Source organism: Erpetoichthys calabaricus, chromosome 3 (assembly GCF_900747795.2).
Source record: "Erpetoichthys calabaricus chromosome 3, fErpCal1.3, whole genome shotgun sequence".
In the NCBI taxonomy this organism is placed as follows: domain Eukaryota; kingdom Metazoa; phylum Chordata; class Cladistia; order Polypteriformes; family Polypteridae; genus Erpetoichthys; species Erpetoichthys calabaricus.
The window spans coordinates 86640656-86659074 of record NC_041396.2 but is presented as its reverse complement, the minus strand read 5'-3'; the positions used below and the strand labels follow the sequence as shown (position 1 = coordinate 86659074).

The following is an 18419-nucleotide window of genomic DNA, read 5'->3' as shown; positions in this document are numbered from 1 at the left end:
ACAGATGCAAGGATTTGGTTTCAATTTTTACTGTTTTTGTTGAGTTTACATAATCTCCCTGTGTTTGTTTGGGTCTTCTTCGTACTGCTTCCTTTTTTTGCCACATCTCAAATGCATATTTTAGGTTAATTAATGTCTCTAAATTGGTTCAGCATGAGAGGTGCCATGCCAACAATTGACATCCCACCCAGGTTTGGTTCTTGCCTGTGTAACGGACAGCCAGGGGCCATGCCCGGCCAGGACGCCCCTTCTCTATATGTTCCAGGGGAACGAGCATGGGCTATGCAGTACCTCCCCTGGACCACGTGGTGGCAGCCACCCTGGGTGACTGTGGTGCCTCAGATACCCGCAGGGCTCCGGGGGAGATGGAGTTCTCCACAGCCCTGTTGGGATGCAGGGTGGCCACCAGAAGGAGCTGCAGGGGTTCTTGGGCCCGTCTGGGGCGTAGTTCAGCCACACCCGGAGGTGCAATCGGAGGCAGGTGGTCAAGCACCTGAAGCACTTCTGGGTGAGATATAAAAGGGCCAGCAGCCACTACTCCAGGAGCCTGAGTCGGGAGGAGGAGGACGAAGCTGCCTGCGAGGAGTGAAGGAAAAACTTTAGTACTGTTGTTTTGATTTTGGGTTTGTGTGCTTTTTGGGACTGTGCTGTGCCTGTGGGACATGGAGAAGGCATGCCCCACAGGTGAAGAAAAATAAATTTATCTTTTGTTTTACACGTGTCTCCGTTGTAAGTCTGTGTTGGGTCGGGCGCCTATATAGCGCCTTTCACACACATTTACACTGCTGCTTGGACTTTGGATTTTAAGATCAGAATATCTACTTCCTTACATCATCTACTGTATTACACATGATAACTTTAGCACATTTCCTGGATGTTGAATTGTTGTTTTGTAAAACTTGTTTTTTATACTAAGACACAAAGGCATGTCTTTGCATTATCAGAGGTGTGTTACTCTCTTCAGTGTCATCCGGTTTCTGTATAAATAACGTGTTTTATTTGTACAAAGTACTGAAAATCTTTTTATGTGATTTTTGAAGGCTGCTACACCCTGACTACAACAAAAGGGACTATAGCACAATGCTGCTTTGCAGGAATACTTCACAATTATGTCATGTTTACAGTTTTTATAACTACACTTTCAGTTCAGTTGGGCATTTCCAAATGTTCATATTTACAGTTTATATCTACACTTTCAGTTCAGCTGGGCATCTTGCGCAGAATGAATGATTTTAGTATATAGGTGTAGGGATTTGCACAAAACAAATGCTGGATACAGGATATGTTACCTGATTTCTGAAGGACTCAGGATCGATGGGGTCTTCAGCAGCTAAAGAAATACTGCTCAGCAGAATAAAGAGGAGGATAAAGTTGGTAAAGGTGGTGGCATTGACAATCCGGTGACACAGCTTCCGAATCCTTGTGGGAAACAAAAAAAAAAAAAAATAAGAATGGTCTTGTTAACAGGGATCTGAGGAGAACACATGCTTTACATCAGCTCTGTTCACTCTGGGATCAAAAGAAGCATCAATGAAATGCAATATTTGAGCTTTAAAATGCAACTATCAACTTGGTGCATTATTGGAAAACCTTAAGTCTTAGTTTTAGTTGGAGGCTTATTTTTAGGCCATTATGATGAGGTACCAAGTGTCTACATATTTCAGTTTTCTGAGATTTTCAAAATACCATAGTATTTGTATATACTGTATATTGTTGTGCTTGTGCGTCAGAGGGTCACTCCCTGAGTTCCTCCCAGGTATGTAGTTCTAATCCAGGCCGACAGATGGGCGCTGTCACTAACTACGTTGTCGTCCTTTTCCTATACAGTACCCGGAATCTGCCCAGTGAGGGCAAATAACTCTGTTCCTTCTAGTCCCCGGGCCATAGAAGCAAACCACCCAGAAGGAGACATCGTTTCATGACAGATCAATCACAGAAATGGAGCTCCTATATTATCTAATAACAAGATTACTTTGTCGCAGCCTTGAAGGACACTATGATCTGCTGTGGTTTTGATGCCATTGTGCATTTCCTGTCTTTATTTTTGTCTGATGTAAATGGGGATGGCAGGGTTGGCGTTACAACATTTATTTTGTTACGACCTGTCATTCCCTCAGAAGACCACTATATATGTATTGTGTAAGAAGTTCAAGCCAGTGGAAATAGTTTAAAACAAATATTATGTATCCTGGAACTACAGTTTTAGTTAAAAGTCTACCTTCTGAGTTTTGAATTTACTAAAATATTTTAATTACCGTGCCAGAGACAATAGAGACTGATTGTTTGCAGTACTCTAACCACTTTTTATGGATAGGATAGTTTTTCCGTGGATACCATTACTACTTCATGGGTCCAGTCTCCAGTCAAATTCCACGCCATGTCATTGATTATGCGTGGTCTGCATGCTTTTCCTGGGTCTATTTTGGGTATGTTTTTGGTCTTCCGGGTTCTCCTTTTTCTTTCATATTCTCAAAAATATGTTGTTTAGAGTTAACTAATAACTGCAATTTTATTATAGCTTTTAATTTAAAGTTGAATCACAAATCAAACTCAAGAATTCTTACTTAAATTTTCAAGCAGGCATATTCAGTCTGTACTTAGATTCACAACTCCACTTTGCCCAATGACACTAACCTGGATTAAGCAGGTTTGATAATGGAAGTAAAAGTGGATGAACGTATGAGTTGATGGATAGACAGATGAATGAGTTTACAGTTACATAGAAGTGCTGAGATAATCTTACAAGGATTACTTTCTGTTTTATTGAATTAACAACAGCAACAACAATCAATTCAAGGCTTATATTGTACTGTTATATGTTATTCTGTTCCAGTGCACCTAATGCCAGAATTGGTTTGCTTGTGACAGAAGAAGTGGTTGAAGTGAAGTAAGTTAGTAATTGTGATGGTTGTACAGCGATTATTGTTTGGTACACCGTTAATGATTTACTGTCAGTATATGTCCTACATATCAGTAGACACAACACACAGAAAGATAAGTTTATGGTCAGGTTGATGTTGGTGATGTCTAGAGACCCTGAGCAAAGCAGCTGTACTTTGTGGATAAGTAAATGAAATATGGAAGCCAGTGTTGTGGTAATGGTAGTGCTTGGAATTGGCATGATAATTTTTTACATTATTTAGCTATAATAAATTATGTTGCATTCAAAGATTAAATTCTGTCTTATAGAAATGTTCAGTTTTTGTTTGCCTAAGTGTATATACTGTAATTAGAATGATCCAGTTATTTATGCCTCCAGAAGTGATGAAACACTTGCCTATATTCCGTTCTACACTTCAGTGCCTCCTTAATGCCATACTGTGCCTAGAATCTAATTGGTTGCAATGTAAAAGTTCTCATCATCTTCCATCTATTATAATATCCTCCTATAAAATAGCAATGTTAGACTTTCAGGTGAAAAACAATGAAGTTAATTCAGGATATGGGGACTGAGCCCAAACTAGTGACACTTTCTACGCTTAATAGAAATCACTGTCTACAGCACTGAACATACTGTAGGCCAAAAACAACTCACTTGTTCTGTGGCCCAAAAATGAAAAAAGAACTGGCTTCTGGCATTGGAACAGCCTTCTCCTTAAGCTGTAGTTCTGCAAGGGGACGGGGCCTAGGGCTCAGGGGAATGTCAGGCTCTTCTTCCTCATCATCACCTGAATTAGAAAGTAAGAAAGAAAAAAAAATTGTATTGGTAACCATTGCCTAAAGGAAGGACAGTCCAGAACAACTGAAGTATCCTTGCCTGGAAAATCTGCAGAAGGGTAGGGATCTTTTATTTCATTGACATTGGATTCAAACTCATCCACTTTGAGCTGAAATAAAGAACATGACATTAATAAAAATAACACTGAGCCTGACTATAGACAGATGGGTCAGTTAAATTCCACAGTTGCTCTAAAAGTACAGTGGCCATTAAAGAAAAAACAGAAAATAGTTATTGTCTGCTGGGGCTTCTCATGCAATATGACAGTCTGAATTAAACATACCAGGCAGGTTCCGATCAATGTAGTTTTGTTGGAGCTTCTTAGTAATGTGTCCCTATATATTTTGCAAATATGTTGTCATCTTTACAAAACTAATCAAAAAATATATATATTTTTCCTATTGCTATAAGATTACCTGAATAAAAAATGTGGCAAATTATAATACAGTTTTAAATGTTATAATTTAAAGGCCATATATTACTTTTTTAGAAACCCATTTATTTATTCATTTAAGCTATTTAATGCAATTTATAGGGTTGCATGTAGCTTTGTGCAAAAGGCAGAAAGTAATGTTGGATGGGACACCTATCAATTGCACAGTACATTCATGCACTTGGTCGCACTTAAAACATACAGAGCAAATTATAGGCAACAATGAGAAAATTAGATAACCACAATTAGATATTCAAGCATGCCTTTGAGATAGATAGATAGATAGATAGATAGATAGATAGATAGATAGATAGATAGATAGATAGATAGATAGATAGATAGATAGATAGATAGATAGATAGATAGATAGATAGATAGATAGATAGATAGATAGATAGATAGATAGATAGATAGGAAAATTTGGAGATGTATTAGGAAATCAGAGTATCTTGAAAAAAAAAGTGTGAACATGAGAATTGTCTTGTTCAAACTAAGTTGCAGGTTCTTTTAGAGAGTTTGAATGACTGAGTGACAAAGGTATTTCAATGACGTTTATCAGGAGAATAGTCAAGGTTGTGAACAAATGTCAGTATCCTAGAAGTTTTATTGTTCATTAAACTCAAAGTCCTAGAACTAATTAGCTTGAAAACAAAATTAGAACCTACTTATCTGATTTCTTGAGCATAAGTGTCTAGCCACTCCTTTTCTTTAATTTCCTAAATGTAATGCTCACAGCCCTCTTTTACAGTGTGACCATGATAATACCATACATCATGTTATTACATGCACTGCACCACATCTGGGCATGATTCCAAAATGAATCTGTCCAAAATGACAGTGCACATGAAATTAAACATACAAAATGGTGTCATCAATAAAGAATAAGCACAAAATGGCAATAGAATGAAATAAGCAATAATGAAGAGCAGTCACTGCACCACTGTGCTTCAAAGCAAAAAAATCAATGTGTAATTGAAATATCTGCTATAACAGTGCACCACATTAAGATGAAATAAATTAATATAATGGATAAACTAAAGGACTTCATGAATTTCATAGCTCCAGAGACCCAATTTCAGTTCCTTATTAATTTTTACTTTAGGTTTGCATATTCTTATCAGGTTGTCAAGTTTGCTTCAACATCTGAAATAAGTGCAGATTAAATTAATAAGTGTCTGGAAATTGTGCTAGTGAATGTGTTTGTGTGTATGACTGTGCTTTATGATGTACTGGCACTCCATCCAGGGGTGGTTCCTGACTTGTACTAGGTGCTGCAGGATAATCTTTAGCATCCAATAGAGTATCTTATTCCATATTGGAATAAGTGTGTTTGGAAATTGAATGAATGAATGATTTAAAATGTTCTCTGCTACTTTTTCTCTGCCTTCTTAAGATCACATATTGCTTAAATTTGTAATTATATTCATCACCTAGTAATGAGGCAGCCATTAAGAGGTGATGGAAGTGGGTCTCATGCATTTGTATAATGACCTATATACTAACTGGATAATGTTCATATGCTGATTATATTGTTTTCATATACATGCTCCAGTAGGACAGATAACAGACAATACAATGTTTGCCAATTGTCAGATTTCGCAATGTCAAAACAATAAAAGTCCTCTAATTTGTTTGGATGTCTTGAGTGGTCCCCTTCATGTAAACAAGACTAAATAAGTGTTGCTTTCTCGAGCAGAATACTGAGAAGTGCATAACACCCTTTTTACCTTTGCAGTGGTTGGAATTCCTTCTCCTCTTGCTTTTTGCTCTAATTTCTTTGCCAAAAGCAGCTTCTCTTCTTCTGACTTTTCAGGTTTGTTGGCTCTGCATATAAGAGGAAAGTTTGAATAAGTGCAACAAATCTCATTAGTATCATGTGCTGAACTATACACAGAGCAAAAAGGAGCAGTGAAAGTAAAGAGCAGATGTTGTGTTCATTTTATTTTTACAAGTATTACATAGTGTCTTTCGTAATCTTTGTTAGTTGGTTTAGAATGTGATATTTTATGTTGCAGCTCCACCTTTAAATCTGCTATTAACAAATAATTTTATTGTTGTGTTTACAGGTGCCACATCATCATGAGACATGAAAGTCCTGTGATATGTTGTGTCATCACGTCTGCTTATAAAAGATAGTAGTATGCTTCGGTTTGCATACAAGCATTTGGATGTATTCCTAACATCTGTATTGCCATAAGAATGGAAGGAAGACAGACCACAAAACAGGATAGGGGACTAGGAGATAAACATGAGTCAAAAACTTAGCTAATGTGCATACCAGTAAGTCAATGAAATACATTAACCAAAAGTCAAAATAAGCTTACCCAGGAGCAGAAATGACAAAAACAACTATAGAGAAATGCACACTAAGTTTCTTTAGGAGATATCCACAATCTTCCAGAAGCCACACACCCTTGCAGCAGCTGTTGTGATATGGCAATAGAGCCACAAAAAGGTGTGACCATTAAAAACAAAATGATAAAAATTAACATTGGTCCAGCAAAATTATTAATCTGGATTATCTGTGATCCAAAACCCCAAGACTGTAAAATAAAATATTATGGAATGAAAAAAAAATCCTAAAGGTTGAAAATCATAGACATGTTGGCTTGCACTTGCACTTGTATTTTTTACTCTTTTTCCTGCCTTGTAGTATTTTTGATTTTTTTAATAACTTTTATTACTTATGTTTTTACTACTTGTTTTGGAAACCCTCTTTTTAATCTTCTGGTCAGTTTTTGAATTGTCCTTATCAAAACAAAAGGCATTTAATCTTTTTGTCTTGGGTGATTCATTCAGAACAACTTTGACTACTGACTATTTGGTTTAAGAAAACCACAACAGATATCAAATGTATCTTATTTAATAGATGTTCAGTTGTTATAAATTGTAGGTTTCATTAGTCCTCACCTTGCCATTTTCCTCCGTTTTTTCTCTGCAGCCTTCTCTTTCTGTGCTGAGGTTAGACTTTCTGCCTCTGCCAGGTTGTCCACAGCAATGGCTAAGAAGACATTCAGCAGGATATCTGAAGTTATGGTGACTAAGAAAAACATCTCATCGAATATGGCTTTTGTATTTTAACAACATAGTTCAATTGTACCTGAAGAAATATAAATATCTTTAAGGATGGGAAATGTACTATTCTGTATATTACTATAAGAAATTATCATAGTAAAGAAAATACTCACTATGAAGACAGTTACTATTATACATTGATTACAAATTATTATACATTGATAACAAAAATACTGATTACAAGGAACAGGGTTGGTAATATTAAAATGTTATATGAGTCTACCATCTATAAGGTGGAATTTTGATCAGAACAACAACAAAAACAATTGATATATAATACACGTTATATTTTTGCAAGGCTAGAAGACTTGAATAGAACATCCCACACAATGCAAAAATTTAATATACAAAGGGAAGCAAAAGATTATTAGATCTTTCAAAAGTAAACTCAGATACACACCATTCTCACTTTCACTGACACTTGGTCATTCAATAGTCATCAATCTACTGTAGCATGCATATTTTTGGGATTTGAGAAAAAAAACATAGAGTTCTTTAAGAAAACCCACTTGAATATAGTGAGAACTTGTTAAGTCCATATTCTTGTCTACATATAAGGGCAAAACAAACTGAAGCATTAAACAAAATTTTCATGACACCTAACTCTTCACACTCTTGACCAGTTCCTTTTTTAGTTTGCATTGTCTGCTGTTGCTATGTGTCATTACGCTGTATGTTTAATATTGACCTTGGCCCCCATTTTATGCTCAATTAAAGTTGCTTCATGTTTTGCCTTAGTCTATGCAATACCTTCTCATCTCATCATTTCTCATGTTCCACCATTTGTCTGAGACCATGTTACTGGTGCAACAGTCTTAGCAGTGAGGTCCTTATGTCCCTTTCGACAGTTACACTTGCCAACTCATACTGTGGGATCCAAAGGTGATCCAAGGCCATCTGGGAGATATAACCCTCCCAGTGAGCCCTGGGTTCTTCACTAGGGTCTCCTCCTAGCTGGTTATGGCCATAAAACCTCCAAAGGGAGATACCCAAACACTTGAATTAGCTCCTCTTGATGCAAAAGGTCAGTGGCTCCACTCCAAGCCTCTCTTGGATATTTGTACTTTTCACCCTAAACCACCACCAATTCCTTGGTGAAGGCAATTCTTTAGAAAGTATGGTTCACAATAGATTTTGATTTTTGATAATCATGTTTTTAACCTTTTTCTATGAATAATCTCGCTTAAGTTTTAAATTTGTCTTTGTTTTTTAACATCATAAGTCTGTTTCTTATCATGACATTACTTTCTCAATTTGTAATAAATTCTTGATTGTTTTGTGACAAGATACTAACGTTTCTGATTATGCTAATAATGTCTCTGTTTTCTGTGGTTAGCCATCTGTTATTAAAGAATTCATAAATTAAACAAAACATTAACAGTTCTTAACCTCCCACACTTGACTTAGTCTCCAATATTCATATTCAGCTACCTGCACAATAATGAAGAAGTTGAAAATGTGACTTGGGATGGACTGCTTGCCTCTTGACTCTGTTGATTCATTTTCTGATTGTTTCCTGATTGTTTTCTGTTTCACTCATTTGCTATTGTTTTCTAATCCTACTTTTGACCCCTAATTTATTTACAAGTTTAGTTATGTATGTACTACTTGAGCTTTGATCCTCCCTTATTTTAACCACACCTCTTCCTATCCATTAATAGCCATTCTTAGATCCACTTAATTTAAAGCCACAAGTGACTCTCATGGTTTTTGGTATACTGGTTTTAGTCTAGGAGCATGCACAGTAACTCAAATGAAGGTTAAAATCAAGTGTTATTTGTGAATGCCTAAAATAAGAAGGGATGACACTCTGCACAGTCACAGCATCGTTTCATAATCTGTGAAAGAAGCACACCTTTATGGATACATAATCCTTGTTTAAACTGAATGGCTCACATACCAAAGCTGACAGCTGGTGATATTTTTCAGGATGCTGAAGACTGTATTTATTTCTCTAGCTCACAGAGGTGTATTCGTGATCTATTCGACATACAACTGCATCCATAGGCAGCATAAGCTGCTATTAAAGTATTAACTCATAAAATGTTTCATCATGAAAATAACATCATTCTAATAATACCAATAAAATGTAATTATTTAATGACATGACCATTTGAGGATACAGTTCCCACAGACAAAGAGGATGATGAAATAGATGCAGACAAGTACTCCTGGGAAAGTAGGCCCCCCATAGGCCATAATCCCATTGTACATTACTGAATTCCAGTCTTCCCCTGTGAGAATCTAAACAAAAAGAAGAAACAATGATACTTTCACCTGGCCTTTTTTTACACTGGTTTATTTATTTGTTCAAATCATATACAGTACAATATATTTGGCACTTTGTGTTTTAGTCATTCTATAATGAATTCTGTTTAGAACTGTCTATATTTGAAAAAACGGGCAATGTGGTGTATTGGCACTGAAGTTTAAACAGGTTGCTGGTTCAGTCTCTTCCTCTGTTTAACTATGTGACCCTCAACAAATCAATTAACCTGCACAAAATAAAATATAAACAATTGCAAAGTATGCTGATGTTACAAGTGACATTTGGTAAATGTTTTTGCCAAATATGTAATAATAAAAAAATATACAAAATTGTGAATTCTTTCAGTTTATGGCACTAAAGCAATCAGCTGTTACATGTACTTTCAGACACTGTGTTTCTTAATTACTCAAAGAGTAAGCTTCCAGAGACATATTTTTGATTAAAGTTTTGCAGCTACACATTATAAAAAAATCTTACCTTACTGGTAGAGATCCAAGTAGACCTAACTTTACTTTCAGCTCAAATCTTTAGATTTGGCCTGGAAAATCCTATTTCACAACTAGGGCAGATACCTGTAACCTTTATTTTCTAGTAGCTCTTACGAATAATTAATAAAAAACACTTTTGTTGTAATCACATAATTATGGAGACTGTGCAGACCATACACATGCTTATCAGCTTCCTGGCAATTCTAAAATAAAAGTTTTTACTTCAAGCTTGTACCTGGAAGACACTGATGAGGGCCTGAGGGAAAGTGTCAAAGGTGCTGCGACGAACCTCAGTGTCTTCAAAGTTGTACTTGCCCCCAAACACTTGCATACCAAGGAGTGAGAAGATGATGATGAAAAGAAAAAGGAGGAGCAGTAGTGAGGCAATGGAACGTACTGAATTGAGTAATGAAGCCACCAGGTTGCTTAGAGAAGTCCAGTATCTGCAAGAGTTAAAAGTCAATGTATACTAAAATAGTATTTTTTGCTCAGTTTTAAGAGTTTTATCAAAAAAAAACAAAAATAAATGTGAGTTTAAATTCACAAGATCTTTAATTGAATATTTAATATAGGCTGATGCGTTTAAATTACATAAAGAAAAAATATTTCTCTAGATGCGAAAAAGCATTACTTTACATTAGGAAATGGATGCACTTCTATGAAGAAGCAATATAAACTAAGAGATACTGGAATCTGGAGTTCACATTTGGTCTGGTGCTGTTGGTTAGTGTTTCTCCTGAAATAAAAATGGCACCTGCAGTGACCCACAGCAGCATCTGATTAAGTCAGTTTTATAATACAATCTAATTTTAGTGAAGCCACCTTCTCCAATAACCTTAATAACAAAGGACAACTTGTATAGGAAGTAGGTTGGTTAAATGATTGCACTGTAATAGGTGTCATTAACTTTTTTTAATCTGTTATGTTTTGGAAAGATATTATTGTATATTTTTGTTTTTCATTTAAGTAACTGCAGTAAAGCATCAAATGAGAATTTTAAGCAAAAGATTTATTAGATAATACAGAATCTTTACATTTGTATAGAATTGAAAATAAGGGTGATTAATTATTAGATTGTTTCTTAGGTTAGTTGTGTTACCTGCGTTTACTCATATCTTTTAACCTGAATGCAATGTATGCTTTTGATCATATTATTTACAGTATCTTTTCTGTATGCTGTATTGTGTAAAGTTATCTTTGGAATGAGATCAGTGTTGTAAATGAATATGACCTGATGAAGTGCAGTAAATACCTGTCAGAATATAGGGTGATTTGATATGTTAAGTAACTCATTTTTGCAATGATCCATTTCACTTCATGTAAAATGCATTCCCATTTGACAGTTATGCCCATTTGAGCAACATACTGTAAGTATAAATTCGGCAAATCAAAATGGTGTCAAACACTTAAAAATATACTTGATTAATGCTCACTCATGTTTGCTTTCATTTGAAAAAAGAATGTAAAATACAAGCTACAAATAAAATCATGATTTTTTATTCCCTCGTATTCTGTTTATGCATGCAGCCAATTAATCAAATTCTTATTGAGCATATAGGATTAACTTTCATAGTTACAGAAACAATAAGCAGATACTGTATATACTGTATCTATACTGAAGACGAAACAAAAGTATTACATGTATTGATAATTTGATTGGATGACTAATTTCCTAAAACTATCTGAAAAAAAATCCTTATCTGTCATCTGAAATACCAAAAGGGGAAAATGCCACCCTTACATACTATAATTAATATGTTTATTTATTATAGCAGCAGGTTAACTGCACTACAGGTAGCTTGCTCTACAGTCTCATGGTGGACAAATTCTAGATAGATAGATAGATAGATAGATAGATAGATAGATAGATAGATAGATAGATAGATAGATAGATAGATAGATAGATAGATAGATAGATAGATAGATAGATAGATAGATAGATAGATAGATAGTGTAGCACTCTAGTACTCTGTTGATCTATAATGGATTAAGCTTTTAAAATATTGACCTGGGGTTTAGATTTGGATGGAAGACTTTTGGATGAAAACAAAGAAAATGGAGTAGGAGTCTGTCAAGCCTATAAGTGGCTCCCTATTACTTTCTAATATATTTCAGAATGGCAGGGACACCTCGGACAGGTAGTGGGAGCTCTAAGAGCAGCCTGTAAGCAATTTACAGTTTCATATGACCATGACCAACTTGAGGCCAGTAGAATTTATGTTGACAAGTGTTTAGCAAGTAGGAGAATGTGAAAAGGTGGAAAGAGTGAGATACTATGTTGTGCTTTAGACACCACACATGGTAGATAGGTTTCAAGCACCTGTATATGTAAGTCTAGAGATGATTTAGAATTTTGATTTTATTTAATTAGCTTACTACATCTTTAATACTTTGTACTCCTCTTTGTACTCCTCCCCAAAATGGGCCACAGTGTTATTGAGAAGATAACAGATTTATATACAAATATGTACACTTTTATTGGGTTTTGTCCTTTATTATTTTAATGCAGCACTGTAGAAATTGAATATTTGAAAAATTCATCAGTGGCAGTCAGATGAAAGAATTCATGGTTTAAATGACTTCTAACATGACAGTAAGCATCTCACCTAGTGAATAAGAAGATGGCTACTAGTTACATATTTGTGAAACACAGAGATTATAATTAATCATGACATAACATGCAGATCTGTTCTATGGAAATGCCCAGTAATGACTGTGAAGCAGTCAAGTCACTTGAGAGATACTACTCTTTACTTTTCTTTCTGATCTTTATTATTCCAGTTCTGTCTGTGGCTGCTCACCTGGTGATTTTAAAGATGCGAAGTAACCGGATACACCTCAAAACGGAAATGCCTAGAGGTGACATTACATTGATTTCAACCAGGATCAGCTCCACTATACCAATGCAGACCACAAAACAATCAAATCGATTAAACAGGGACATGAAGTAAGACTGGAACCCCAGTGCATACATCTTGAGTATCATCTCAGCAGTGAACAATGACAGAAGAACTTTGTTAGCAGTGTCTGTATAGGGAATAAAAGAACAAAGTTAAACTTTGCAGGTATAGTAATCTAGCATGTTTCACTCTAGTTAAAGCCATAACCCATTCAATGTTACTCTATACCACTGTGAAAGAAAATAATCTTTCTTACAAATTTAAATATAAAGGATTATTATCAACTGCAGGCCTCCTCATAGAGCAGGTGGAAAACAATAATGATGCTGAATTACATTCTGCTTCTGGATTTCCTTAATCTATAATCAGTACAGTGTATATAGCAAGGGTGGCCAACTCCAATCCTGGAGAGCCACAGTTGGTTACAGGTTTTCAATCTAACCATTTTCTTAATTAGTGACTAGTTTTTGCTACTAATTAACTTCACTTAATTTATTTGCTTTTTAAGACTCAGACCCTTTAAATATGAAGTGAACAACGTTGGTCCTGGAGAGCTACCATGGCTTCAGGTTTTTGTTCTAACCCAATTGCTTCAAGAGAAATCATTCACTGCTGATGTAGTACTTATTGCTCAAGTAACATTTTTCTGATTCTTTTTTGTTGTCTTTCTTGTTAAAATTGTGAACCCTTAATTGCTTATTTTACTCTTAAACAGCTGTATCTGTTGTTTTAACTGGTCCGTATTAGCAATAAGATGCAAATGACAAAGGAATCAACAATTCTACATCTAGCTTGTCTCCATTTCCATCATTTATCATTCACAATTTGGTTTGATTAAATACTCAGAAGGAAACTGAAGGGAAAGTGAAGAACTGAAAATTACTCATTTGTTTTAGGCTTCAAAATAAATGATACATGTATCATTAGAAAGGAAAACAAAATCTATGATTTAAGAAAGAACTGACATGGTAGAGGTAAAACACTAACGAGCCATGAAATTAAATAAGATCTGTTAATGGTGAGGATTGGCTTCTAATTAAGCAACTGGGTTGGAACAAAAACATGCATCCACTATGGCTCTTCAGGATTGGAGTTGGCTACCCTGATATATAGGACTGAAAAAATAAATTATATTGTTAAGTAGAAGTGCTTTAAATAAAATGATGTAATAAAAATCTTTGAAGGACTCATTTTATTTATTGCATTTCATCACTCATTTGCCATACATTTTAACTATTCACCAAATATAAAGCTTTACAATCAAATCTCCACTTTCTTTGTGAGCACTGTTACTTTGTCTAACATTTTCAGGAAATAATCTGGATATAATGTCTGTATCTAAGACCAATTCACTATCTTAAAATGTGTTCAGGATTTACATCCATGCTCTAAGAAGTTATAGGGAGCCTCAAATGGACATCTGGTTTTAGATTTCATTGACTGTTTTGAAAGGATGTTTATTCCTGAGAAGCGCAGTGAGATTTACCATTTAGGGTAGGATACCTCTTCACATAAACAATTGAGGCTACCAGAAAAAAATGTTGCAATTGTAGACAAGTCACATAGAGTCCAAAAACAGTCTAATTTAATTATAAGTAAACTACTTATAAACCTACTCCTCTAATACATTCATTATAACTTTGTATTACAAATATCTGACCTTGAACATTAGTAAGCCAATCTGATTGGTTATGGTGCTCTGTTGCAATGGCCAGTGTGTTGAGGAACACCAGCAAGATCACAAGCCAATAGAAAAAACTGGACTTCACCCAGACACGACACTTTCTGCGAAACCACCTATGCCAGTGTCGACTCTGTCGTCTAAAAAAGAATGGCAGAAAGGATCTTGTTAAAACATTCACTTCATTTAACTGTGGATTTCCAGCTTAGTCACTTCATGATTTTTTGCAATTTCTTCTAAATTTTAGAGTTTTTTTAAGGTATGAGATTGCGTTGGTTTGGACATGTGCAGAGGAGAGATGCTAAGTATATTAGGAGAAGAATGCTAAGGATAGAGCTGCCAGGGAAGAGAAAAAGGCCTAAGAGAAGGTTTATGGATGTGGTGAGAGAGGACATGCAGGTGATGGGTGTAACAGAATAAGATGCAGAGGACAGAAAGATATGGAAGAAGGTGATCCACTGTGGCAACCCCTAACGGGAGCAGCTGAAAGAAGAAGAAGAAGACTCTACTTTTGTCTCAGATACCAAAAATGTTCCAGTTAAGCAAGCCGGAGACTCTAAATTGGCCTGCCATGAGTGAGTGTGGGTGTGTGCGACTGTGTCGTATATAGAAGTAAAATCACCTTCATGGCTGATCCTTGTCTTATACTATATACCACTGCAATAGACTCCAGCTCTGAAACCATGCTGTTGGATAAAGCAAGTTCAGCAAATGAATGGCTGGATGAAGGAAAACTGATTCTCAGAATGAGAAAACATTAAGATACTTGCTGTTACAGGTTTATGAGTATGTATAACAAACAAGCAGCATATTTAATACATAATCCTAGCTGCCCCACCAATATGTTCCTCTTTATTACTAAAGATATCTTTTCCTTTTAATATTTAGTTGTCTCAGCAAAATCCTTCATTTCAAATGTAAAATAAAATTTAAACCAGTTAATTGTATATATTTGGTCCTTTCCAGTTGTCCTCTTTGAACAAGACATTTATTCCTAAGAAGACTCCCAAAGTTGTTTTTAACTGTCACTCTATGTAGACTTTAAAATGGTTGTAACTTAATGCAAATTGAAAATAGAGATATAGCGCTTATATTATGCTTTCAAGAAATACTGCAATAAAACTATTGTTGAAGCTTTTGTTTAACTTCATTGTGATTCAATTCAGGTGTTGGAATTTGAACTGAGTGATTGCAATCTAACTTATTACTACCAATGAAAAAGGGTCACAAAAAGAGTTGTGTCTTTAGCAAGCATTTTACTAGGAAGATAATATAATCTATATAAACAAAATCATAATACCCTTTGTTTTTTTAAATTTTTTTCGCTTTGTTTAATGTTATTTATGAGTTTTACACACTAAGGACCTCATTTTAACCCTGAGATTACATCTTTTCTGTTCGCTAGTTTGTTTGCTAATCATACAAAAACAGCTAAACTGATTTTCATAAAATTTTGCATGATAGTTGCTGTTGGTCCAACTCAAAATTCAGTGATGAGAGGGCAACCCTAAATATATTCATTAATCCAAAAGAGCTGTGTCACTCTTAATCAAATTTTACATGTATAATAAAGCTGAGCAAATTTAACATCTAGACTACATGACATTTTAAAAAGTTCATTGGAAAAGTGGTTGTAATGGATGGGGTGGGGTGTGTAAAATGCACCACTTAAACTTTGTGAAATTTTGCATGCATATTAATGGTGATACAAGTTAAAAACTTGACTTTAATGGAAATTACTGCAGGTTTGTTGAGTTGTGATGGTGGACCAAAACCAAAAGTCAAATTTCTCTAAAAAAAAACAGCTATGTCTACTTTTGCAAAATGTTGCATTTACATTATTATTCGTGTAATTTAAAAGATAAGCTTTGTGGCATTTCATGAATTTCATTGGGGAGTCATAATGGGAGGGACAACCCCACAAAAATCATCATTACTCTGAATTAGTTGATTGGATGTTCATGAAATTATGAATGAATATTACAGTTAACCCAACTTAACATGCAGAATTTAAGTAGTTTCAAAAGTTTCATCATGATTAGGGTTCAATAGAAGGAACAATGCAAACACAGGTAGAGATGCCCAGGTTACATGCCATAACAATGGTTCAATTATTCAATAAGACATCCAGTTTACTAATGTGAGATTAAACATCTTATCCATGAAACCACACTAAAACAGGAAATACAAAGAAGTAATGTTCAAGGTTACAACCTAGCAAGGAATTTCTACAATTTATGGAATCCAATCACACACAAAAAGAACAAATTATTAACTCATGAAAGCATAGAAAGGGTCAACGTTCAAAAAACACAAATATTTGCTTTCTTTCCTGAACCAATTATACCTATACCATATACCCAGGCAGCACCAGATACTTCAGCTAATACTTCATATGTAACTAAAACTGACCCTATTTTGAAACTTAACCTCCAATATCTGCCCATTATTCCAACATCATCTAAATTTCAGACACATGGCAAGAACAACTGTCAACTGTGTTTTATAGATAGCTTAGAATTTACAAGGAAATATCTGTACTAGAACTTATTGCTTTGTTTCCTCACTTCACAGTTATGTCTGTACTTAAGGCTCTTTGCTCAGGGGCTCATGTGTATTTATCTCATAATTTCAAATTATTACTGTGTGATTTTATCTTCAAAGTTTGGTTATTCTCCTTTGACTTACAACTTAGTTTAATGTGTTAACTCTAAACACAAGTACATGGCAACCTTTCATTCTAAATTGGCCCTAGTGTGTGCTTGGTGTGTGGTTGTGTTTGTGTGTGTCCTGTGGTGGGTTGGCACCCTGCCCGGGATTGGCTCGTGCCCTGTGTTGGCTGGGATTGGCTCCAGCAGACCCCCGTGACCCTGTGTTCAGATTCAGCGGGTTGGAAAATGGATGGATGGATGGATATTCTTTATGCGATATGACATACTAATAGATCAAGTAACACATTATATAGTCAAAAGTTTGTGGACACCTAATCATCACACCTATTCAAAATTTTGGGACATCCCATTTCAAAACCACAAACATTTATATAGAGCTGTTCCTCCTTTAGGTTAGAACAGCCTCCACTAAAAGCTTTTCACAAGATTTTGGAGTGAATCTGTGGGAATTGGTGCCAATTCAGCCAAAAGTGCATTATAAGGTCAGATACTGATGTTGGATGAGAAGACCTCGCTGACAATCAGTGTCCCAATTCATCTCAAATGTGTTCAATATTGTTGACCTCAGGACTCTGTGCAAGTCACTAGAGTTCCTCCACACCAAACTCATCAAACCATGTCTTTATGGACCTAGCTTGGTGCACAGGGGCATAGTCATGCAAGAACAGAAAAAGGCCTTCTCCAAACTTATGGCACACGGTTAGAAGTGCACAAATGTCTAAAATGTCTCTGTATGCTGTAGCATTAACAGTACCCTTCACTAGAAACATGGGGTCTGGCCCATAAGCTGAAAAACATCCCCAGACTACAATTCCTACTCCAACAAATTTTGGCTCTATGCAGAAGGTTGTATTCTCCATATCTGCCAACCTCAGATTCTTCCATCAAACTTCAAAATAGTGAAGCGTGATTCATCATTTCAGAGACCATGCTTCCATTGCTCCAGAGGCTAATCAAGGCATTGCTCATAATGAAGTTAGGCTTGTGTGCAGCTACTTGGCCATGGAAACCCTCCACAATTAATGCAGATCAAAAAAGAGATCTCCTAAATATCTTTTTGTTTTCTCCTAGACAACAATGAGATCAGAAAGAAACAAAATCGAGACATTTAGTGGAGATATTTTCTTTTGTCTCATGTTATTTAGATTTTTTCTCCTGAAAAAATATCCTGGTATTTTCACAG

At 35.5% G+C, this 18419-nt stretch overlaps 1 protein-coding gene across 1 annotated transcript in view; it reads right to left on the bottom strand.

Annotated features, from left to right (window-relative positions):
• LOC114648167 (voltage-dependent L-type calcium channel subunit alpha-1S-like) overlaps positions 1-18419 on the bottom strand; it is a 99211-nt gene that overhangs the window by 46899 nt on the left and 33893 nt on the right. The window contains exons 10-18 of the mRNA XM_028797039.2: positions 14544-14704; positions 12785-13010; positions 10219-10426; positions 9350-9470; positions 7062-7176; positions 5879-5975; positions 3758-3827; positions 3536-3668; positions 1290-1419 (exon numbers count right to left, since the gene is read on the bottom strand). Of these exons, the coding sequence (XP_028652872.1) occupies positions 1290-1419; positions 3536-3668; positions 3758-3827; positions 5879-5975; positions 7062-7176; positions 9350-9470; positions 10219-10426; positions 12785-13010; positions 14544-14704 (1261 nt within the window). The remainder of the gene's footprint in view (positions 1-1289; positions 1420-3535; positions 3669-3757; positions 3828-5878; positions 5976-7061; positions 7177-9349; positions 9471-10218; positions 10427-12784; positions 13011-14543; positions 14705-18419) is intronic.